Here is a 21,708-nt window from a genome sequence, read left to right as displayed (position 1 = left end):
ACTCGAGCCTTCCCTCCTGCAGCAGGTTTGACAACACAGATACTGCATCTCACGTTCACCACCGTGCCAGACGCTTCCGACAAACTGTTACATTCATCAACGCTAGATAAACAGCGTTCAAACGAGGACAAACGCTGCGACATCTCGCCGCTTTGCTTTGTGAGAAAGGTGCAATACCGGCGGCTCGCTGGGAAGGAGCCGGGCTGCAGCCGGCCGGAGCTGAGCCGTGAGCTCCGGGCGCAGGCAGGGGCACAGTAGAGGGCGACTGGAGTCTAAGGAGATGCTTTTAGATGGGAAAAGTTAATAAAATTTAACGTGGGAGTCGAGTTTGGGGGCCCTGTTTTGTCCTCCCTCGGCGCACAGGTTGGATACCGTGCCATTTCTGTGCCCCCTTGTGGGGATGTCACCTCCACGGGCTGCTGCCCTTCCAAGGGGACAGCGCCGCTTTCCTCTGCTCGCCCTCCCGGCCTGCTGGACCCCTGGGGGAGGGCAGCACAAACGAGGGCTGCTCAAAGCCGAGAGGGAGAAAAGGAGAGAGGCATCCTCCCAAACCATCCCCAGAGCTGCCGGCCCCGATCTGCTGCAGGAGCTCCCGCAGCGAATATTGCACCTTTCCAGCCAGCGCGCAGCGAGCCAGACCACGGGCACCGAGGGTGGGGAAGTGCCTTCCCTAACCAGAGCGGGGCAGGCACGCAGGCACAGAGCTCTGGCAGTTGCTTTTGGGGCTGGGGGCTTCTCTGGGGGTCGGCTGAGGTTACCTGGGCGTACAGAAGGGAAGGGAAATGCTGCGTAACCCACGACGCCCGATTTATCGCTCTCTCCCTGTATCACATTTTGTTTGAGACGGCACTGGAAGGGGAGAGGGTCGGGAGGGGGGACCGGTTTTGTTTTTTTCATTTGAGGACTTAAACTGCGTTTGTGGGAGCGGGGAATGTGTGACGCACAACTGCCACGGGGTGCCTCTCACTTCCACCCCATCCGCATGGCAGGTTTTTGGGGCGGAGGAACTGGTGTCTGGTGCCCGGCACGAGAGGCAGCTTGGGTGGGAGGCTCCCTGCTCTGCTACCACGGTAATGCCTAAAATGGCTGTTAAAAGGGGCAAGAGAGAAGGAAATGCAGTGAATCCGCTCCAAGGAAGGAGTGTGGCTGGGAAGAGCCTGGAAACAAACCTCTCCGAATCCCTGAAGTGCAATACACTCGCGTCTGGAAAGTTTTGTCAGTTCTTGGAGAGGGCAGGATGGTCCCAGCTCCTCGGCAGAGCCCATCCTTGCACTGGCAGAGGTTTGCCGTCACCTGGAGGATGTACTTTGGGCATAACTGTAGCAGCATCTTTTGCGTTAATACTAGAGATCTCACGGGGGGGGATAGGGGCCGTTCCGTGTTATTTAACAAAGACTGCACATCTGCTCTGGCCAGGGTAATGGTGCACAGACCACTACAGCATGCAAGTGCTTAAAAGCTCGTTGTTTTCAGGTGCACACAGGACTTCACAATGCAACCGTCAGGAACTCCAAGGAAAAATCACCCACTTAGGTCAGCATGGAAAATTACACCTGACTTTCATTTCACCAGACTGCAGTTTTGCTAATTAACTCCTGCCCCCCAGAATCATCTTCAACGCCCACAAAGGTTTTGGAGGTTACAAAACTGCAAGTGTAACAATGCTTTTGTCCGTTTTACAAAGAAACCTTCCGAAATTTGAGAGATCATTAAATACCAAAATAACCACTCCTCCTTCCCTGAAACTTAACTGGGAGAATGTAATAATACTCATCCCGTGACCCTCCAGGTGGCTGAAACCAGAGTTTCCTAGAAGCTTGCTCATTCTTAGGACACAAATACATACAAGTACCAGTTACTAACTTCTTCAACAGGGCAACAAAAAGGACCAGAGAGGGGTGAAAAGAGGCCTACGGACTTTGGAGCCAATTCACAAAATCACAACAGAGCCTATCTGAGGCTGGGGAGGGACAGAAACAATTTAAAACTCTGCAAAATACTTTTTAAAAACATGATCTCTCTTGAAAAAATAACCGGAGCAGCTTTTAAACTTCTCCATATGTGTTTGAGGAGGAAAAAACCCAACAAGGATCAAAAATACAGATAAAAAATAAACATGATTCTGCTTTGCAGGAAGTATTTTCATTGTTCTCAAGGGTGGCTCACCATTCCCAAAGTACACTTGGGGCTTTAGTCTCTCTGTCTTGCTCTTTGCTCCTTTCTTCCCGTTTCTTCCTCTTCTGCTCCCAGAACGGACGCACAAGTCTTTGGTCTCAGAACACTGGATGCAGCACAGTGTCGCAAGCACATACTAACGGTGTTCACACTCGGGGAGGAGGCAGGAAGGAGCGAGGGCTGGTCCCGCTGAGGAGATGGGATGGGTGGGTTGTGGGAAGTCAGCTCCTAGATGGCTCCTTCACTGTGCATACTGTGGTTGGGCTTGTTGTGAGTCACACAGTTCTGTTCGTTCAGCAGGTTTGCTGTCTCGTCCGGCAAACCGTCATGCAGCTCCGTAAGAGTCAGTTCGATTTTAGTGTTTTCACTGTCCGAGGACTGAGGTGTTTTGTCCATCCGGGATGCCATCAGGGCATTTTGGTACTGCTGTCTTGAGATCTGCTCCAAGCACGGAAGGAAGGAACGAAAAGAGCCAGTCACATTTTGTGTCTCCGCTGGACACAAAAGGAAAATGAGGTACCTTTCACATTTCAACCCCTGTTTACCTGGCATCAACTCCACTGCTATAAAACATCCCTGTGCTTTGCAAGACTACAACACCCCTGCGCAGATTTATTCCTGTGCAGAGATTTTTTAAACCAGACCTCCATCTCCTTCTAACCATGCACATTTCTAGGGCCCAAACCAGAGTTCAGTGTTTTCCCCAGTTTCAGTGAGCTCTGGGAGAGGCTCTAAAAGTCCCCACAGCAGCAGAGGGCAAGAGCATTGCTGCTCTTGTCTAGGGCAGCAAATGCAGCAGGAGCTAGTTCCTTATTCTGATACATAAGGGCATTTGATTCTAGAAAAGACTGGGGTCTCCACAGAGTCGAGACCAAATTAGCAACCCATAAAGTCTTCCTCTTCCTGCACTTAGCTGGACAGTCATGATAGGAGCTTGCCTAGAGCACAGAGCATTTTGATGCTGCCCGCGGGGCATCAGGTGTGAGGAGGTCATAGTCCTGTACTGCTGAATATGGTGGTACAGGGGAGAATTCCTCCTGGAGCCATGAACTATCAGCCCCGAACTCCTCCGAGTCAGGCAGCAGGACATACATGCACTGGCAGCCCCACGTGCTACAACAGCAGTGGATTATCTCAGCAGATGGAAGAAGTTGAGCAAGACTTTTAGAAAATCAAGTTTTTGTAGCAACAGAGCAGAGGGACTGGAAATAGAGAGACTCAGACGGACCAAATCACTACTCTGAAAGCAAAATCCAAACACGCTCAAGCAGGTTGCAGCCCTGGCTTACAAGGTATTACTTGAAAAATGCCTGTGTGGCACAATGAAAACATGATTGTTGGGTACTCTGTCCTGCGTACAAAGCAGAGTGATACAAAAGGAGGGGTACAAGTCTGATTGCAGAGACACCAGGCAGTTTAGCATTCAACACAGTGAGAGTTGGAAGGAGTCCGTATAAACCAGCATAAGATGAGCAGCTGCTCTGTATGGCAGATCGGCCGTGGAAATCTGTAGCAAGAATCACTTGCCCAGTAATAATAACTCAGCAACCTGAACCATTGCATTTGTCAAGTTTTGAGTGAAAGACTGTACTCTCCTTTTAAAATTTGGCTACCCGTAGGTGTGGAACAATTGATTTAGCATTCTAGTATTTCTATTCTGTTCCACGATTTCAATATTGAATTAACTTTGACAGGAGTTGAGTTCATGAATCATTTGAGTTGCACACAAAGAAAATGTGAGTGTGCACTTAATTTAAGAAAAGCATCAAGGTCAATTTCTGGCCATGGGACGTCAGCTTCCCTGGGCTCCCAGCTGGGCCGGAACTGCTGCCAGCATTTGCTGCTCCTCAGCTCAGCTACATTTCCTTATCCCACAGGACTTGCGCACATTTCAGCGTGGGATGCACCATGCTGGGGGACAGAGCTGTATTCGTGCAGCCACTCACTGGTAGTGTGAGACATGAGCCTAACGTGAAGTTAAGATAAAGACAAATGTCCAAGACACCTCTGAGCAGAAGGATGACAGGTTAGAAAGTAAGATCAAGAACCCCAAACAAAAACCAAAACCAAAAGTAAATAAAAACTGCAATGAACACAAAATGTCTCGTCCTTTAGAAAAGGATGCTGTCAGCTGCTGTAAGATCTCCATTCAGAGGGCTCCAAAGGCTTCACAAGCTACGTCTTTCAGGACTAAAAGCAGAGAGGGTATTTTCTATTCTCTCTCCTCAAGGGACCTGAAATCCAGAAATTTGTGTGACCAATCTACTTACAGGCCTAAATAAGAGCAACACTGAAGACAAATCATCGGACAGCAGATACTGAGAAAAAGTACTTGAAAGTGATTTTCTAGTGACTGTTTTCATAAACCTATTTACTCATAGTGCTACAGAGCAATCTAGAGGGACCTCTCTTCCCCAGGCTCTCCATCCCATCAGCCCAGCCCAGCCCCCCAGATTTTTTCCTGGGGCTTTATCAGGTTTTTTCCTACCTTGACAAACTGAATGTCTGTGAGTGCTTTCACTGAGTAGTCCGGAACATACACTTGGAGGAAAGACGCATTGAGCTGGTTGTTGCTGCTCCCTAACGTCGGTGTCACTGCATCGATGCGATCACTTCGGTTTAAAGAGTCTGAGTGATTCAAGCCACAGGGCCGAGGTGGAGACTTGTTTTCGGCTGAGAAATGGGCAAGAGCAAAAGACATCTTAAATCAAGTAGAAAACATTTAAAGCCACCAGTTTCAAAGGGACATAATAAATCGCAAAGTAACACAGAACATCTGCAAATACTTAACCTACTCATACGTAGACATGCAGCTAAACAACAAAATGACCCTGAAAAAGAGCATATTTTGAATCCAGAGCTGGTAGCCAACATCACGAGTAGGATTTAAACAAACCTGGTTTGGTTTGTGCTACAGTGGATGCGCCCTGTGCACACTTGGTCACAGTGCTCCTGCCGATGAGTGGTGACCACCAGAGAAAGGCAACTTCCCAAGGCTCCCTTACAGGAGCTCTTGATAGGCAGACCGTGCTTAATAGATTTTTTTTTTTCTTAATGGTTTATAGTTGTAAATCCGTACCAGACCTTTCATCCACAGTCAGTCCCAGCTAACACTTAGCCCTGGTACCTGCAAATACCGCCTTGTTTCCTGGGTTAGAACAGACATTTTTAAAAGTATCAGAGCGATAAGAGTCTTCAGTGGACCGGAGGACAGTCCACGTGATGATTGCTTCAGCAATGTTCCCCCTTGTACCCCCTGATGCTTGAAGGGAGAAAAACTCCATGAAGGGGAGCAAGCTCCACATGGTGCACACCAGCCAGCAAAGCAGGGAAAACAGTCCATGCTACACAGAAAAATCTGCATCCAGGAGAGACATGGACAGGAAAGGCGTAAACTAGAGATATTTTCCATCACTGGCCTTTAAGCACTGTAGGGTTTCACTTGAAAATCTTGCAGCTACCCTTAAGAATGTGATGGGCCACAGTCCCTCCCATGTAAACGTGCTTTCATCAAGCCACAGGCATTTTGCACCCCTAGCTTCCACCCACACAGTGACTCAGATGACAGGAGGACATGCAGAAATGCATCCTAAAAGAGATCCCAAGCATGTCTGTAGATGGGCTTCTCCCTGGGTGCACACATACAAAGATCAAAGAACTCTTTGGGACTGGTGAATTTTTGGATCTTCCTGCAGTTACATTTTGTCCATCCAGACCAAACTGTAACTTCATGTCATCTGTGCTACTCCCCACATGATCTCCGTTCTCAGCTGAGGCATCATTTTCACATAATCTTAAGATACAAAGCCTCTTTGAGCAAATCAACAACATCCTTGTAAGTTTTTCAAATTTTATGATTTTTAATATATAAAATTGTCTTTAAAAAAAGCTCACTAAAATTCAATCCTACCTTTGCCACTTAATCACTGTGAACATAATCTCTCTTGCCAAAATGACATAGCCTGTTCCACATCTCTACATCTAGTCTTCCCTAAACCTAATTCTTTAGATGCTTCTAGATACATGACTGTGGATTATCAGCCCTGTTTTTTTTATTTCCCACTTGCAATGCCACTGACGTCTTCTGTCCTACAATTTTAGAAAAGGGAATGGAAAAATACAGGTTCTGAGAGCTTGGCAAATTTTCTGCCACTTCTGCACTATGAGGAATTAGTGCAGGTCCCTATGGTAACACCAAGCAGAGGCTTAGAGGGAAGCACTCGGAGCCCTGCAAGGTTTTCCTCAGTAGCCACTTGCCATCTTGAAAGCCACAGCGGGCTGCAGGAACTGCTGCCAGGAACCAAACCTCTGTCTGCACACAGGGCTTGGTGCTCTAAGCCTTTCTGGAGAACAAGCGTGAAGACTGAATGAATTTGGCCTGTCTTTCCCACCTGCGTACACAAAATATGGCTGTGTGTGACAGGAACAGCATCACTGCTGTTTGGGATAAAGGTTTCCACCTGGAACAGCTTTACATTGGCCTGACTCCGATTTGCCCTCTGTTTTCACCAGGTGTCTCACAGTACGTTACTAATAAAAAGCTAAGGACAGAGAGCTACATGACAAAGCATATTAAAATAATTGGACAAAAGGACAGAACAAAGAAATATGACTGCTAAAAATAAGAGGGAAAGGACATTGCTTCTGGACCCACGTACAAGTCAGTGGGGAGAAGTTACTCAAGAAGGGAGGACACAAAGGGCAGATGACAGACGGAGCAGCAGGCAGGTCCGTGTTGGCAGAGCAGCGCCCTGCCAGTCCCCAGCCCAGACAGATCTTTTCTACCCCGGTTTTCCTCACCTTTATATACTGGGGATTAAGAGCACAAACCACAAGACAAATATCAAGGCAACCATGTTACCAATTTGGCATTTAACAAGAGGATCCTTTTTAGAAGGACCCAGCAGAAGGCCTGGGTTTCATCAGAACTGGCACGACATTGTCATAGTGACCAGGCTCACCATATCAGTTCCTTTTGAAGGAGATTCTTCCCATTTTTATTTTCCATTACTGATTTTTTTTTTTTGGTTGGGACAAAAAGCTAGAAAAATATGCTTGGCATTTATATTGCAAACAACCTGCATGTGCAAGGTATACACTTATTTCGAAACAGAAAAAAAAAAAAAAAGAAAAAAGAAAAAAAAAAAAGAAGACCTGGCAAAACAAAAGAACCAAGCTAAAAAAGATAATCAAAGCCACCGAGCTTAAAAGAAAGCTATCAGGTACTTTAATTAAAGAAAGATTATATTTCTCCCCCTTCTTTTAAGTTTAGCAGCAGGAAACTTTAAAAGGGCAGGAAAAAATCCCCTGCAGGGCAACAACCTGTAGTTTGTTTGGAAAGTGCATGAGACTAATTTAAGGACTGATGGTGAAATACATTTTCAAAACTGAAAAAAAGAAGACAGAAAAAATACAGGAAGCAGATGGTGAAAGTTTATGAATTGCATGATATGTACTGACGTTTAGATGTTTCACTTAAATATGCATATCATTATCTTGTTTGCTTTTAGGTCCAGGGAAAGACATTTCATCTGAAAAAGAAAACTTCAAAGGGAAGAAACATGTTCAGGGTGGCCCAGATTATTTTAGGATTCTGCTGTTCCTACGCACTCTCCTGGTGGGTTTCCATCTTTCTCAACTGCTCTGTGCATGCAGCGTCTGCAAAGCTCGGTTCTTGGCCTTTCCCAATTTCTAACTTTTCAGCCACATCTCAGAGCTCATTTTGGCCCAATTTGCTGTCTCCTTGGTCTCTGCTCTCCAAAGGGATTTCTACGTCAACCAACTTGGTCATTCAGCAAGGAAAGGTCTTGAGCAAAATGGAAACCAAAACCCACAGGAGCTCCCTCAGCCTTACTGCACATTCCATTGCAAATCCATCCACTCAGTAAATCTCTGTACCGATTCACAGCATTAACCTCATTGAAAGAAAATATAAAGCTTCTGAGCACTTGAAATGGCCAGACTGCATTCAAACCATAGAGCTAGCCCGTACGAGAATATCAGAATTCTTTCATTAAAGGACTTCTCCTTTTAAGGCAGTTTAGCAGCAGACATTCTCCTCTGCCAAATGCATTTTCTTCAGGAAATTTTTAAGTTCTTAAATCTCAGCTTGGGAGAGAACACCTTCTTTAAAAATCTCCCTTTCTACTTTTCCACCAGTTGACATACAAGAAACAAGAACAAGCGCACATTACCAAATACATTTTTCTTAAATGTGTTTTCAGCTCTTCCCATCTGGATGACTCCTTCATGTTGCTACCAGTTATCACAAACGAAAGTTCAGGATACCTACCTGCGAGGCATAATTCTGTGCTGGACTTCTCCCTAACGAGCAAAGGGGTCAGATAAATACAGACTGCAGCTGACTTTTTATGGCATCAGGGCAGTCACAAGAATGGTGAAAATAGAAGCATGCGGATTTACCTGGAGAACCTGCTGCTAACAACTCTGTTCTGCTGACAACAAAGGTACGAGACAGGGACAAGGGAACTAGAAGAGGGAGAGAAAAAGGATGAGATCACGACCAGAAAGGCGGCAGCTATCCACACTTGACAGGGGAGGGAGCCAGTTCACACACTGAAGAACTAAAACCAAAAGTGCAAATCAACTGTGGAAAAGTAAAGGGTTAAAATAAACAACAACAACAAAAAAGACAATTAAACAGTTTTAGGAATGAACCAAAGAACAAGCCTGTGGAATTATAGTGAAGTGAACAACTTTCACTTGATAGTTTGAATGGTCATCCAGCACCGAATGGTCCAACAAGGTACACTCATTTTTAAAATAGTTCAAAAGGAGCGGTGGTGCCCACTCCAGCCTGGAAGGCAAAGAGTTAAAACAAGCCAGAGAGCTTTCATGGGTGCAGTTCCTTACTGGAATACAATAAAAATAGAAATAAAACCAAAGGACACTCCAAGTTTTCGGTAGCAAGTCAAGCAAGCTTGTGATTCTCCAAGCTCATCCCTACCAGAATGGGTCAAGTACTGCTCATCATCACTGCAACCCCTCCCCAGCTGTAGTTAATGAAAGCTTCGCTAATTTGTTGTTCGATTTTTTGAAAACATGCCTTAATCTCCTGTTATTGGCTTTATATTCCAGGTGGGGAAAACAGGCACATGACATCTCATCAGGAGACGGGGAAGAACAGTTTTCTCTTGTTCTGTAAGGGTTTGTACTCTAAATGAGCTTTCATGTCTACTTAGAGCAACAAGAACTACTTTTATTTTTATGAGCTCATCCTAACAGAAGTCTCTTGATTCTTCAAGACATCATAAAGCAAATTCTCTAAAATCTGGGGGAAAAGTCAGCAAAAGGACGGGTTTGCTACTGGTAAAAGCCAATCAACCACACGTAAACAAATCCAAGGTCAGCCAAGTTTAATTTAAAATAATGTACATGCTTTAGTTCGACAAAACAAATCCAAGATGGATTTCAGGGCAGAGGCATGAAAGGGGGGGCCATTTGATCTCACAGGACTTGGGGCAAGTGGCATGGTTGCAGGGAGGGTTAGCAACACAAGAAAAACGGAAACACAAGAACATTCAAACTGAACAATGCTGGCAAAAAAAAAAAAGATGCCACAAATGATTTCCAAGCGTAGGTCTGGGAGGAGAGAATCGCTCGTGCCTAAGCCAGCTCTGTTCGGCCCATATTGTAAAACCTGAGCTTCGATGTCAAAGAAACAGCAAGGGTATGACACAGTTGTACACACATACACATTACATACGATTCATCGTGAAGACTGCTGCTACTGTACAGTTAAAATCCACCCAATGGTCTGCACACTTCTGTCAAGCCTCAGAAGGTATAAGCGGGATTGATTAAAGTGCACATAATTAAAGAAGAATTACTCTTTCTTTAGCTCCTAACAGAGAGCCAGTAGAGGATTGGTAAAATGGCAACACAGAGCTATCAGCTGCACCTCAAACTTCCATGGGAACTGCTGATGTTTGTAGAGTTTAATATGGCTAAATTCATAACTTACAAAGCAAGTTTCATTCCAAAGCCCATTCACTGGTGTACATATACAAATGTACACATACATACAGAGAGTTCCCATTAACCTACTATCATAATTAGCTGCCTCTCAAGTGGAACACGAATCTGCTGTGCCTCTACACAGGAGGAAGTGATTTCTGCGTGAGAACATCTCCCTGAAGTGACAGGGTGAGCAGATGGCCAATGCCAGCACTAAGGCCCCAGTTCTTCTACCAGGGCTGGGGATGCCAAATCAAGACCAAGATCTCTGTGATCTAAAAGGTGATGCTGCTGGCACTGAAACACATGACCAGGTACGGCAGCGAGTGCAAAGGGACAGCAGGATGTTACTCACTGGAGCACTGAAGCATGCTCCTGGATAAGGCAACTCCCTGACTTGTGTCTGCGAGATGCTGGGCTCTGCAGCTACTGTTTATGCACTGGGAATTCACTCACATCTCAGCCTCAGCTGCCAGCTCTCCCCCTTGCTGATCTCTCAGCTATATCTCTGCACAAGCTACAGGAACAATCTCTTTTCCTTGTCCCACTGCCCTCATTTCCCTCAAAATGCCTTTAGAAACAACAGTTGGTAAAGCAACCATATCAAAACTAGCAGGCTGTTTGTATGCTGCACCACTAGATGTCCCTCTGCTACTAATTATTTATTCTCATTAATTCAATCCCTGCTATGCTACAGTGAGAATACAAAGCTCCCAGCCATCACCAAACAGCTCCCTCGCTAAGGCCACTGTGTGCATCCTCTGGGAGCCTGCAGGCCGCTGCCAGCTGCTTGGCTTTCAGAGTTAGCACTGCCACAAGTGTCGGTGCCCCCCAGAGATGCTGTGCCAGGCAGGTAGTTTCGCTAGCAAGGAGTTTATTGTTTGCATCAGCCCCGCAGGACGCAGCGGGGGATGCCCTGCGCAGCCCCCTCCCGCCACACACGCGGCAGCAGGCAGGCTTGTGCGCGAGTGCATTCCAGAAGCAGAAGGTAAGAGGACATACCTGGCGATGCTGTGAGGGCCATCACCCCATAGTAGGAAAAAGCACCAGCTTCAAACTTCATCCCCTCCTTCCCAGCCTCCACTTCCACCTTCCCCTGTTAAGGAAAAGGAGAGAGAGCTGCAATTAAAAGGGACCACGGGTCTTGAGGCACAAGACCAGACTTGAGCCCCAACAGCTAGTTTTCCCTGACGTCACTAAGTCGTGTCATGGTCCCTGCAGTTTGTAAGGATGCCTGAAAAGAGATAGACCCCGGGGGCAAAATAGTCTCGTTCCCTGGGTGGTTCTGGTCTTTGGTTCCCTGTGGCCATGTGAGTCCCTGCAGAGGAGCAGGGTCCCCACAGCAGCTCGGGTGGTACTGCTGACATGCTCCAAGGGCTGCCAGGCTGCTTGTCCCCAGTGCGGGGAAAAAAAAAAAAAAAAAAAAAACTCCCTCAATATCACAACAGGCTTATATGGGGGACCCCAGTCATCTGGGGTCCTGAGACACCTACGCATTTGGGGCCGTGGCTCACATTCACATGAAGCCCCCTCTAACACAAACACAGGAAATGGAGACGGGAGACAACACGCGAGGAGGCCGTCTACTTTCATCGCTGAGATTCCCACAGAAACAAAGCCCTTATTCCTGAAGCAGCAGTCTTGGGGTTATTTTAGTTTTGTCGGTTGCTGGCAGTTTTACATATTCCGGTGCCCTTACATTGTGATCCTGTTATTTTGCAGAGTTTTGTCTAGAAGGACCCTCAGTGCTTCCCAAGCTATACACCACCATCCTACCATGCTATGCACCCGTTTCTGATGTGGTCTGAACCAAACGTTTAACATCACATGCTAGTATCATACAAAGGAGAACAGAAGCTACACTATCAAACGTGGCTGGAAACATCCCAATTACTTGGGATGTAAGTAGGAAGAAATAATTGCCTTCTTAGTGGGACCTGCCTTTCACCTCCGTCTTTACTGATACTGTACTGAGAGTTGTAGTACGTAACTGCAGAAAAAAGAGATCTCAAGCACCTTTCAGGCTGAACTACACCAAGGTTGGGATTTTAGGCAAACAGCCTAATTACCTGCAATGCTTTCCCTCTGGCGAGGCTGGAAAGGGCAGACTTGATACTTGTACTAAGTGAATCGAGCATCAGATCTACACAATCAGATGAAAGTAAGTCCAAAAGATTTTATTTCTGTGTGTTTATTGCCTTAAATGTTATTTAAACATGCCTTTAATTTTATAGCACTGCACTGATGCAGAAAAACATGCAAATGAAATCAGCCTGCATAAGACCTGATACTAAGTCAGTTTTCCTAACTGTCCCAGATCAGAAAAACCATAAAATTGATCTAACAGGAAGAGAGAGCCTAGCTCACAAATCCACTTTCCTGCTATCACAAATAACCTCTTCATATAATCCCTTTGAAAATCAATTTCACTCCACAACACCAATAAGTAGCTTATTTGTTCATTATAAGCTTTCCAGTAGGTACAACTTGGTCACCCAGGCCAAGACTGGTTATAAACGGGGCTCTCAACCTACTTGTTGCTACTAGTTGTTTACCAGCCAAGGCCAGGTCTTCAAAACACATACGCAAGAAACGCAAGTGGGCTTTGATCTTCACATACAGTCAGTCTGGGTTAGTAGCTAAACAAATACAAGCTAGTAGCTAGCAGCAAGTGTAGCTTCAGCTCCAGCGCTGTTGCTCTGTCAGCACACACGGCACTTCCCGGAGGTGGCCATAAGAAGGTAAGGCATGCTTGGCATAGTCACAGCAGCTGAAAAGCCAAGAACTCCCCACATGTGCCATCACATGGGTGCTGCCCTGATTAAACACATGCATCTACGGTTTCTGTTTTTCCCCTGCTTAATGCTCTGACATGAATTTTGAAAGAACAGAATGACAAAACCAAATCTCAAACTGCTACAGAAGGACTTCTCATTAGCTAAAGAAGAACTTGCATACAAGTGACTTTCCAACAAAAGCAGTAACTCTACAGAGATTAAATTGGTAAATTTAATGCACAGAATACATATTTGTTTGCATTCTGGTATGCTTTTAATGTGAAAGGTATTCTTGGTATCTCCGGGTGAGAGAATATGCCCAAGACCAGATATTTTAAGTAACAAAAGCAGAGTATTGATCCTCTTCATCCCTGCAGAACCAACGTCACCATTTTTATAGTATGCATCTACTGCAAAACTCACTTTTCCAAATGCATTATAGACTTAGCACACAGTTTTTACTAAATATTTATTGACTGAAGAAAGAAAGAACCAATTGTTCTTTTAGATTGCACATGTCCTCCACTTACAGCTTTGCAGCATTACCTCATCCAGAAGCATTATCTTGCCTCTGGAGTATTTTAGATTGCAACAATTCAGCACGTAAGAAAAAGCAGTTAAAGAGCTACCAGTGGCTCCTCAAACACTTAAAAAAGAAAAACAAAAAACAACCTAATTCTTTTTTAAAAGAGAGGTATGTTGAATCCACAATATCATATTCCAGTGCTTTCTTCATTGTTTATCACTAATGATGTTTAATCCCCCTGACACCCACTCTTTTTTTTTTTTTTTTTTAAGGCAAAGGTAAGGAAGATTTCAAGCCCTGCGTTACCACTTCAGCTACAATGCCTATGTTTGTAAACCAAAACTCATTTCAGTTATCCAGGGTAGAAACATAAGCACCTCTCCAGCAAAATGTTCCTGCTCAAACAGTGCTAGAATGTTCCTGCCAACTAACAGACCCTAGGAGATAATCAGCACTGAAAACGACCCTGTAGCAAACAAACAGAAAGTAGTCCTTCCACACCCCCTAGGGTTGCAATCTGAAAATCACCCAAATGCAACTTTCTCAGGGTACGGCAAGAGCTGAGGTGGCAGGGTGCCCAGGGAACTGCAGGGGCTGTGGCAGGAGGTGGCAGGGGTTCAGTAGATGGCGCAACGGCCCCACTAAAACCTGTATTTAGCACACCACCAAAGGTACAGACTTCACAATTGCATGGAAAAACGCCATCTTTCCGAACTGTCAGACTCCCCATGCCTCCTTTTGCAAACCGAAGAATGCATTTGTGAAGCATCCTGGCCAAGCTCAAACCAAAAAATACATTTGTAAAGCATCCTGGCCGAGCTCCTACTGACATGACATGTTTTGTACCCCTGTTTTCCAAGCAATGCTAGCTGTACACAGGGATTCTTTTGCACTGCTGATCCTAGTAATATCTAAAGCATAAATAACTTTAAACAGATGATTGGAAGTGGGAAGCACTGTCTACCCATCAAAGCAGGTTTAACTGAGGCTGAAAGCAGCTGAGCTCTTCAAGTTGGTAAGCTCATAAAGGAGACAGAAGCAGTTACCACAAACCATAGCTCCAAACCTGTGCTTGAAAGAAGATAAAATTCAACAAGAGAGGTAGCAAAAGCAGTATGTCAGGAGATGCATGATACTGCATATAGCAACATAATCACATGTCTGACCTGTAAAATGAGAATGAAGTAGTCGACAGGCTTGTTTCGCTGGTAGAGGTAGTGTTCTGGGGCTTTCTTGTTCTTCTCGTCGTATTTCAGCTCCTGGATAACGTTGGGATGTTTTAGCAGCCTGAGAAGGATCTTCTCTGACATCTGGGATGGACCAAAGGCTTCTACTTCTATAACAAAAGATACAACCTGGCATTACACTTCATATGCCTGGCAAGAAGTTAGCAATACTCGTTAATAAGCATTTGCCTATAAAAGACACACGGATGCAGAGAGATCCATTATGGAATTGCAGGCTTCCTGTCTTTTGAGACTGTTAGATTTGTAAGGGGAAAAAAACAGGAACGCCTCAACCTTCATTACTGCAGTATTTTTCAAAACAACCAAAAACCATGTCCATCTGAAATGGAAAAGAAAAAAGAAAGGCAGTCTTGCCCACTTGAGAGTGAAATCACAGTCGAATAGGCTCATTGGAGAGTTGTAAATGGGAAGAGCTTTACAACTGGGGCACAGAGAACCTTTGAATGCGCTTTTTCCTTCCTCAGAAGGTATTAAGTTACTGCATTTTTTGCACTCTATAAAAAAAATCAGAGTTTGGGGCCTAGAAAGTTGCTCTAGATAGATGCTCTACATAAATCAAAGACAATTTGAGCTGCCACGGTTCACATGGGAAGAGTTACTCAAAGTGAGACACAGTGCAGGTCAGTTCAAACCACGTGGGATTAATACCTGACACACAGAACACATTCCCTATCCACTTGCTCTTCAGTCATCAGTGTTCCCAACAGCAGCTGCTTGAAGTGAAAAAGCTTATCCTTGTGTGAGAGAGTTAGGCCAAGGATGTCGAGATAGACACATGCAAATTGATAAGCTTTCCTAACACCTTTCAGAACAGGACCGTTAATGACCCAGCACCTTTCATCTGCTCCAGGTACTATTCTCAAATTAGAACAGAGAAACCAAAATTGTAGCTTTCATCTTATTTAGCAGTGGCTTCACTGCCAGATTTAAGCTACAAAATCCTTTCATCCACAAAACAAGCAGAGACGCAGCACTGTAAGACTATGTCTGTTGAGAAGGTGTTTAGGGAACTCCACCAAGTCTTGTACAACTAGGTGAACAACGCTTTGCTTGCTGTTAAATCCGCGTCTTCCCGTTGAACTGTTTCCTTTCACCAAGGACATGCTCACATGCACATGAGCCGCAGGAGTCCAAGCCTTTTAAGGATTTACTGTCCCTCAGCTGAGGAGTGATAACCGATCACGCACGTGTTTCTTTTAAGTCGCAGAGGCAAAATAAAGCACGAAGGCAGACTGGGAGCATCTAGGCAGGCAGTTACTGTATCTCAAGAGGAGGGGAAGTACTGCTTTCCAGCTTGAGCTGGCCAGCTTGAGACAGAATGAATTTCAATCCATGAATATATGTCGAATATAGCAGTGAAAGACGCCCGTCTGAAAGGCCTGCACATGAGAAGTCTTTATATGTCAAAGAGAGACAACATGAGCAATAGGAAGGTATGTTTTCCACAAGCTCTCCTGTTAACAGGTCTCATCTCTGAGGTGAAGGGACCAACTTTACGACGGAAGGCAATGTCAGCTGCAAGAAACCATTCAAGCCCCTGGCCTCTCTGCCAGACTGCCCACCCAAGGGCTAAAACATCAAGGTGATCTGGGATGGAGACAACTGTCCTCTGAAACCTGGAGCCATCAACGGAGGTCACACAAGTCAGCAAGAAAATCCACTTTTATAAGTACAGTTCAACTGCCTGTGCAGTCTGCATTAAGTGTGTCGGGATTGTTTTTCACTTCGAGTCAAAAAGTCTCATGGAACAGGTTTACACCTTCCTGCAAAAAGTCCAGCATCTCTTTCTGGATGAAGTGCCAGAGTGCAATTACAGTCAGCTGGCCAGTGGTATCGAGTCGTCTGTGGTTTGTTCCCTGAGCTCTTCCTAATGGGGTGCACTTGCTAGTCGTTAATCTGACGGACTCTAGACATGCAGTGCGGCACTTGGCATTCATCCTTACCTTTCAGACCAATTTAAAGTTACTGGTCCACCCCTGGTAAATGTCTCAGAGGGTTCATGCCGACACTGAACACAGGAGAGGAGAGAATTTAAAAAGAAAAACACAACAGTGGCATTATTTGTCACCCCACCATCCAGCCTCCCTCCCAACCTGCACTGTCCCACCCACCTCGCCGGCCTTTGCTGACAAACTGCCTCCGAGGCTCTGGCATGATCGTGAAAACAGATAATCCACACTTGCCTGTTGCCAGGAAGCGGTGCATTGCCAGGAGGAGCTGCGGTGATATTTTAACCTTCATCTCGCTGTCTGTCTGCTTGAAGGCAGAGAAGTCCTGCTTCCTGTCCCGATGAGCTACTTTCTTTTTCGTCTTGTTATCAGCTGGGGAAGGGAGGGTGAGAGAAGAAAGGAAGGAAGCGATTTCTGTTAGAATGGGGTCCAACAAGAACTGCGCTGGATGGAGTCAGCCAGGACAGCCACCCAGAGCAAACTGTGCAGACAGACCCCTCTGTAGCACCCATGCAAAGCCTTGCTCATTGATACACCTTAAAAAACAGAAATAATCAGTGACCTGTGCTGCAGGCTGACATCCAGGAACCCACAATCTCTGTCACTTCAATGTGAGAGAAGTGTCTGCTTGCAAGCATCTAATTGCAGAGCAGCTCTGCATGTTGTGCACGGTGTGGGGGCAATTCTAGGTGGGCAGGAGGGGTCCTGCTCAGTGTTACTAACAATAGAAAGGTGTTCAACTAGAGTATCTGTGACAAATACCTTCTTTTTTATTTTTTATTTTTATATACACTCCTTAGAAAATCCCCAGCAAATACAGAGATTAAATAAGCAATTACTTATTTCTTATGCTTTACCATGGGGTGACTGACTCTTCACAGCTTGAGCAAAATCTGCACATCTTTGGTCCAAGTAACTCACAATGTCTAACGTATGCAGAAACGTATTCACAGAACGTGAGTGGGAAACTAGTCCACCAGAAGCTCTCACTAGGTCCTACCTCTTCTAAGAGGTAAGAAGAAAAGAATCCATGCTTTTTCTGAAAAGCTCGGAGAATGATATTTTTTACAATGCCGCATCTGAGATGCTGTCTCACAAGGAGCTGTGTCATTGCCCTCTTCAATGACTTCACCAGAAGTACAAGCAGGGAAATGTCTCTTCAGCAGGGCAGTATTCCTGTATTCCTTTATTTCTTTTGTCAATGAGCCCTACCACAGCAAGCTTCCCGCTGCACTTGTGGTACCTGAATACAGCACCAGCATCGCATCACGGGAGGATGCCTTAAATCTTTCTGTCTTTCAGTCATCAGGGTAAGAGACCCAGGCTCCTCGTCAATTGATGGGGGATTTCAATTCCTCCCATGGTTTCCTTGGCAGCCTGTCCAAAAACCTTCTCCCAAGAAAAATACTACACAGTGAGAGCAAAGGCACTATCTCTGCATATTTTTGTGAGGAATAGTCTTAAATGTTCTTTGCTATTCAGATAATTACCAAGCTTCTTGTAAGAAACAGAAAGCAAGGACTGGATGGTGACAGAAATAATTAAATCTGTAACCAGGTATTTCCTGTCCTTTCTACAGTGAGATGGAGACCTGGGCACTTAAATTATCTTGGCAGACTTAAGCTATCTCTGCTTTCAAAGTGATGTGATGCCGTTTGGTTCTGCAACATGAGCAACATGCCACGTGAGGGATACCCTCAGTGTAACTTTAGGTGAGGTATCAACAAGTACTGTAGCTATCTGCAGTAGGTCCTGGAAATATTTAGATTTTCCTGTAAATCCAAAGCAGCAAGGCTGACTGTGAGTTCCTGGGCTGCAGGAGAGAACTCAAGAAGAGGATAGGTCCAAATGCAAGCAATGTTGTCATCCCTCTTGCCATATTCCTGAACTTCAGGCCTGATGCAGGACAACAATTGCATTTATTTCTTTGAAGGAGCCAGCCCAGTACGGAAGACAGCTACAGAACAGGGAGTTCAAACCTCAGATCACCCGTTCAGCCGGGCAGGAAGGCAGTAAGCTGACGGGCACTGCAAATGCACCTGGACAACTTGCAGGGAAGAGTTATTCCTGTCTTTTTGTGCTCCTTTTTGTCCTTTTCTCTTTAGGATCTGTATTAACCAGCGTAGACATCTGCAGTGAGCTCCAGACAAGAGAATGAGGACAAAAATCTATCTTCAAATGGACGCGTGGTTCTGTTGGCACATAAGGACTGTACAATAACCAAACAGCAAGGACAGAGACAAGCAACTGCTTGATATTTGCAGCCCTCCGGTACTCCAGGAACAGTACAAATCCCAGAGGCCCAGACTCACTGACCATGTGCCCACAGTCAGCAGCGGGATGCCTGGCCCAAGGCAGTGGGAGGTGGGATGCCAGAGCCCTGCTCAGCACCCCCCAAGTCCCCTTCTCCCTCCTCCCCCAGGTGATGCACACACCCAGGCTGACAGCCTGTGCCCCACATGCTGCACAGTTCTAAGCCTGTGGGTTTGTTTAATTTTAAAAGACAGGCTTAGGAATTAACTAAGCTAGTTTTGCTAGTTCTTTTGGTCTTGAGCTGGGAAAACTAGGTTGCCCGGTGTCTCATGCATGTTTTGGCAACCGTCAGAAACCCAGCATGACTAAACCTGAAACTCTAAAACAACCTAAAGTAGCTTCTTGTAAGGATGTTGCTCCTGCAGCCTACCAGTGCTAGACCACAGGTTAGCAAGTCCACAAGCCTTATGGCCAACAGCATAAAAGCACCACTTTCTGGAAGGTGGTAACAGCTTGGGTGTGTCGAAAGATTAGATTCCAGCTGCAGAAAGCTCTGCTCTCCTGGCGCAGGACACTGCCAATGTCTGCAGGTCCTGCCAGGCAAATCAGGATTGCATAACCTTCTGTGTTGCTACGGTTTCACTGGATGACAGTGGAAATACTTAAGAGGGCAAACAGTTTTTTAGTCCTGTAGCTCTGTGGTTTACACGGGAGAGAGATACAGGGTTTACTAGCACATATATTTAACATACCTGTTTTGAGAGCTGTTTGGAAATGGGAATGTTAGGGTAAGATGTGGTCTTCCCCTCAGGGAAGTGACTGGCCAAGGCTAACTCATTTGTAGAAAAGCCCTGGATTTTAGATAGGGTCCTCTCAGCCTGTGACAAGCTTGGGAAATGCGCCCCTACGATAGCTGGGGCCACAGGAGCGCAGCACATGTTCCTGTAGTGCATCAAACGCTCCAACTTTCCAGTACTAAGAGCAAAACACGCTGACAGCTCTTATCTGTGACACTGGTTGAGGTATTTCCAGAGCCCACCTGTATCATAACTGAAACCCCTTCTCTGCACCCCATCAGCATCCCCACCACGGAGTCACACACTCTAAAGCACTCAACCCAAGCAGGTGTTGATAGATCAAATATATTTAACATTTTCTCTTGATCCCAACATCTCTGCACGCCATAAGGCATAGCAGACTAGAGCAATGTGAAGTAATGCCATGTGTCTACAGGGTACACAGCCCTTGAGAAATTCAGCTGCAGAGCTTCAGCAGCTTTCAGCAAAAACTGTAAATTTACAATTGCTTCTACCCTAACACAGTTGAAATGCATTTTCACAGAAACAGCAGAAAGGCACAGCTCCAACACCAAGGTCAGCCATTTCATCAAATCTCCAGCTTCCATCAAAGCACAACAAAACATGCTTAAAACTTCAGAACAAAGGCATAATAACACTGCCAAAACTTGTCATAATGTCTACTTTTAGGTAAACCTTACTTTTTAGCATAGAGCAAATCCTAAGGTTTTAAGTTCTGAGCAAGCTGTCTTGGTCTTATAATGAACAGCACCAGAGACCTCAGATACTAGAGGGGGTTACTAGCACTGACACACTGATATCAACATCAAAAAGAAGCTACCTTAACATATCATGGGCAATAAGCTACCTTCAGCAAGCCAAAAGCATGTTCCAATCACTATACCAATTGGAAGTGGCTGCAGCATACCAATCTGCTCAAATTCAAAACCTGTATCACATTTTCTCCTAGCTTCTCTGCATTTCTGTTCTCTCCCTTACTGTCCCAGTTTCCTTTGATCTAAACAGCAGAATGAATTCCAGTGCTTCATAATGAAACCAGAAGGTCATCTTAATGGTACACAGCAGGAGCCACCCCTCAAAATTTCCTGCATCCTCCAGGAAGCCTAGGAAGTTAAGTTTCCCTCCTATTCTGAAGTAGGGATTTTCTATACTAAAACCTTCCCAGGAAGGACAGTTTCCAATGAACCAGCTCTATTTTGTTAATCTAGGAAGTCTCCAGATAGTAAAATTAAATTATCATTTCCTTGCCCTCCAACATGCTATTAATGGCCAACGCTTTTTTTCTGTTCCCGAAGAACAACACAGCATGATCTATACAGTTCCTCTTAACAAACAAGAATAAAAACCACACCACTATTTTAGATTACAAAAGAAAGTCTGAATTCACCCTGTAAAAGCATTATGTTGTAACTGATTAGCCCAGCAATTAAGTTGTGGCAGTATGAAGAAGATCAATGCTAACTGGACTTCTGTGATTTGCATAGTAATTAGACCATTTAGTGCAGTGTAAAACAAAACTGTGATTTACATGAACCTTTGGGCACATAAATTCCGATAAAATACTGAGCAGCTACGGAAAGTAGTTCAGGCAAAACCAATCTATTAGGAAAAGCAGAAGTATGTCTATCCTACAGTGCAAAGTGCTCATTTGGCTTTTGGCTTGGAAGGAAGATAGAAGACTGCTTGCATTGGCCTGAAAAAGATGCTGTAGAAACATTCAGAGCCCTTTCATGAGAAAAGAAAAAGAAAGCAAAGGTCAGCTGAACAGTGTGAAAGATATTTAAAATGACCATTCCTATTATTTCTATCACAATAGAATCTAGAGACATCCTTCTGCTACGCTTGAACACAAAGTAAAAAATAGCATCTGCCAGCAAGCGATCGAAGTACAGATAAGACAGATGAAGAATGACAGAAAGGAAGTTCAATGTGCACAGGCCAGATTGTGCAGATGGGAACAGAAGCAAAGACAGTTTAGGTAACTGG

General features: G+C 45.1%; 1 protein-coding gene across 1 annotated transcript in view; it reads right to left on the bottom strand.

Moving 5' to 3' along the window:
* Window positions 1-913: 913 nt before the first annotated feature.
* CNNM2 (cyclin and CBS domain divalent metal cation transport mediator 2) overlaps window positions 914-21,708 on the bottom strand; it is a 114,071-nt gene continuing 93,276 nt past the window's right edge. Inside the window, exons 4-9 of the mRNA XM_040564521.1 lie at window positions 16,886-17,023; window positions 14,622-14,791; window positions 11,155-11,248; window positions 8,599-8,664; window positions 4,664-4,848; window positions 914-2,613 (exon numbers count right to left, since the gene is read on the bottom strand). Coding sequence (XP_040420455.1) covers window positions 2,404-2,613; window positions 4,664-4,848; window positions 8,599-8,664; window positions 11,155-11,248; window positions 14,622-14,791; window positions 16,886-17,023 — 863 coding nt within the window. The 3' untranslated portion in view covers window positions 914-2,403. The remainder of the gene's footprint in view (window positions 2,614-4,663; window positions 4,849-8,598; window positions 8,665-11,154; window positions 11,249-14,621; window positions 14,792-16,885; window positions 17,024-21,708) is intronic.

Source organism: Cygnus olor, chromosome 7, assembly GCF_009769625.2.
Source record: "Cygnus olor isolate bCygOlo1 chromosome 7, bCygOlo1.pri.v2, whole genome shotgun sequence".
In the NCBI taxonomy this organism is placed as follows: domain Eukaryota; kingdom Metazoa; phylum Chordata; class Aves; order Anseriformes; family Anatidae; genus Cygnus; species Cygnus olor.
Note: the sequence above shows the minus strand (reverse complement) of the source record. Positions and strands in the feature narration are given on the sequence as shown.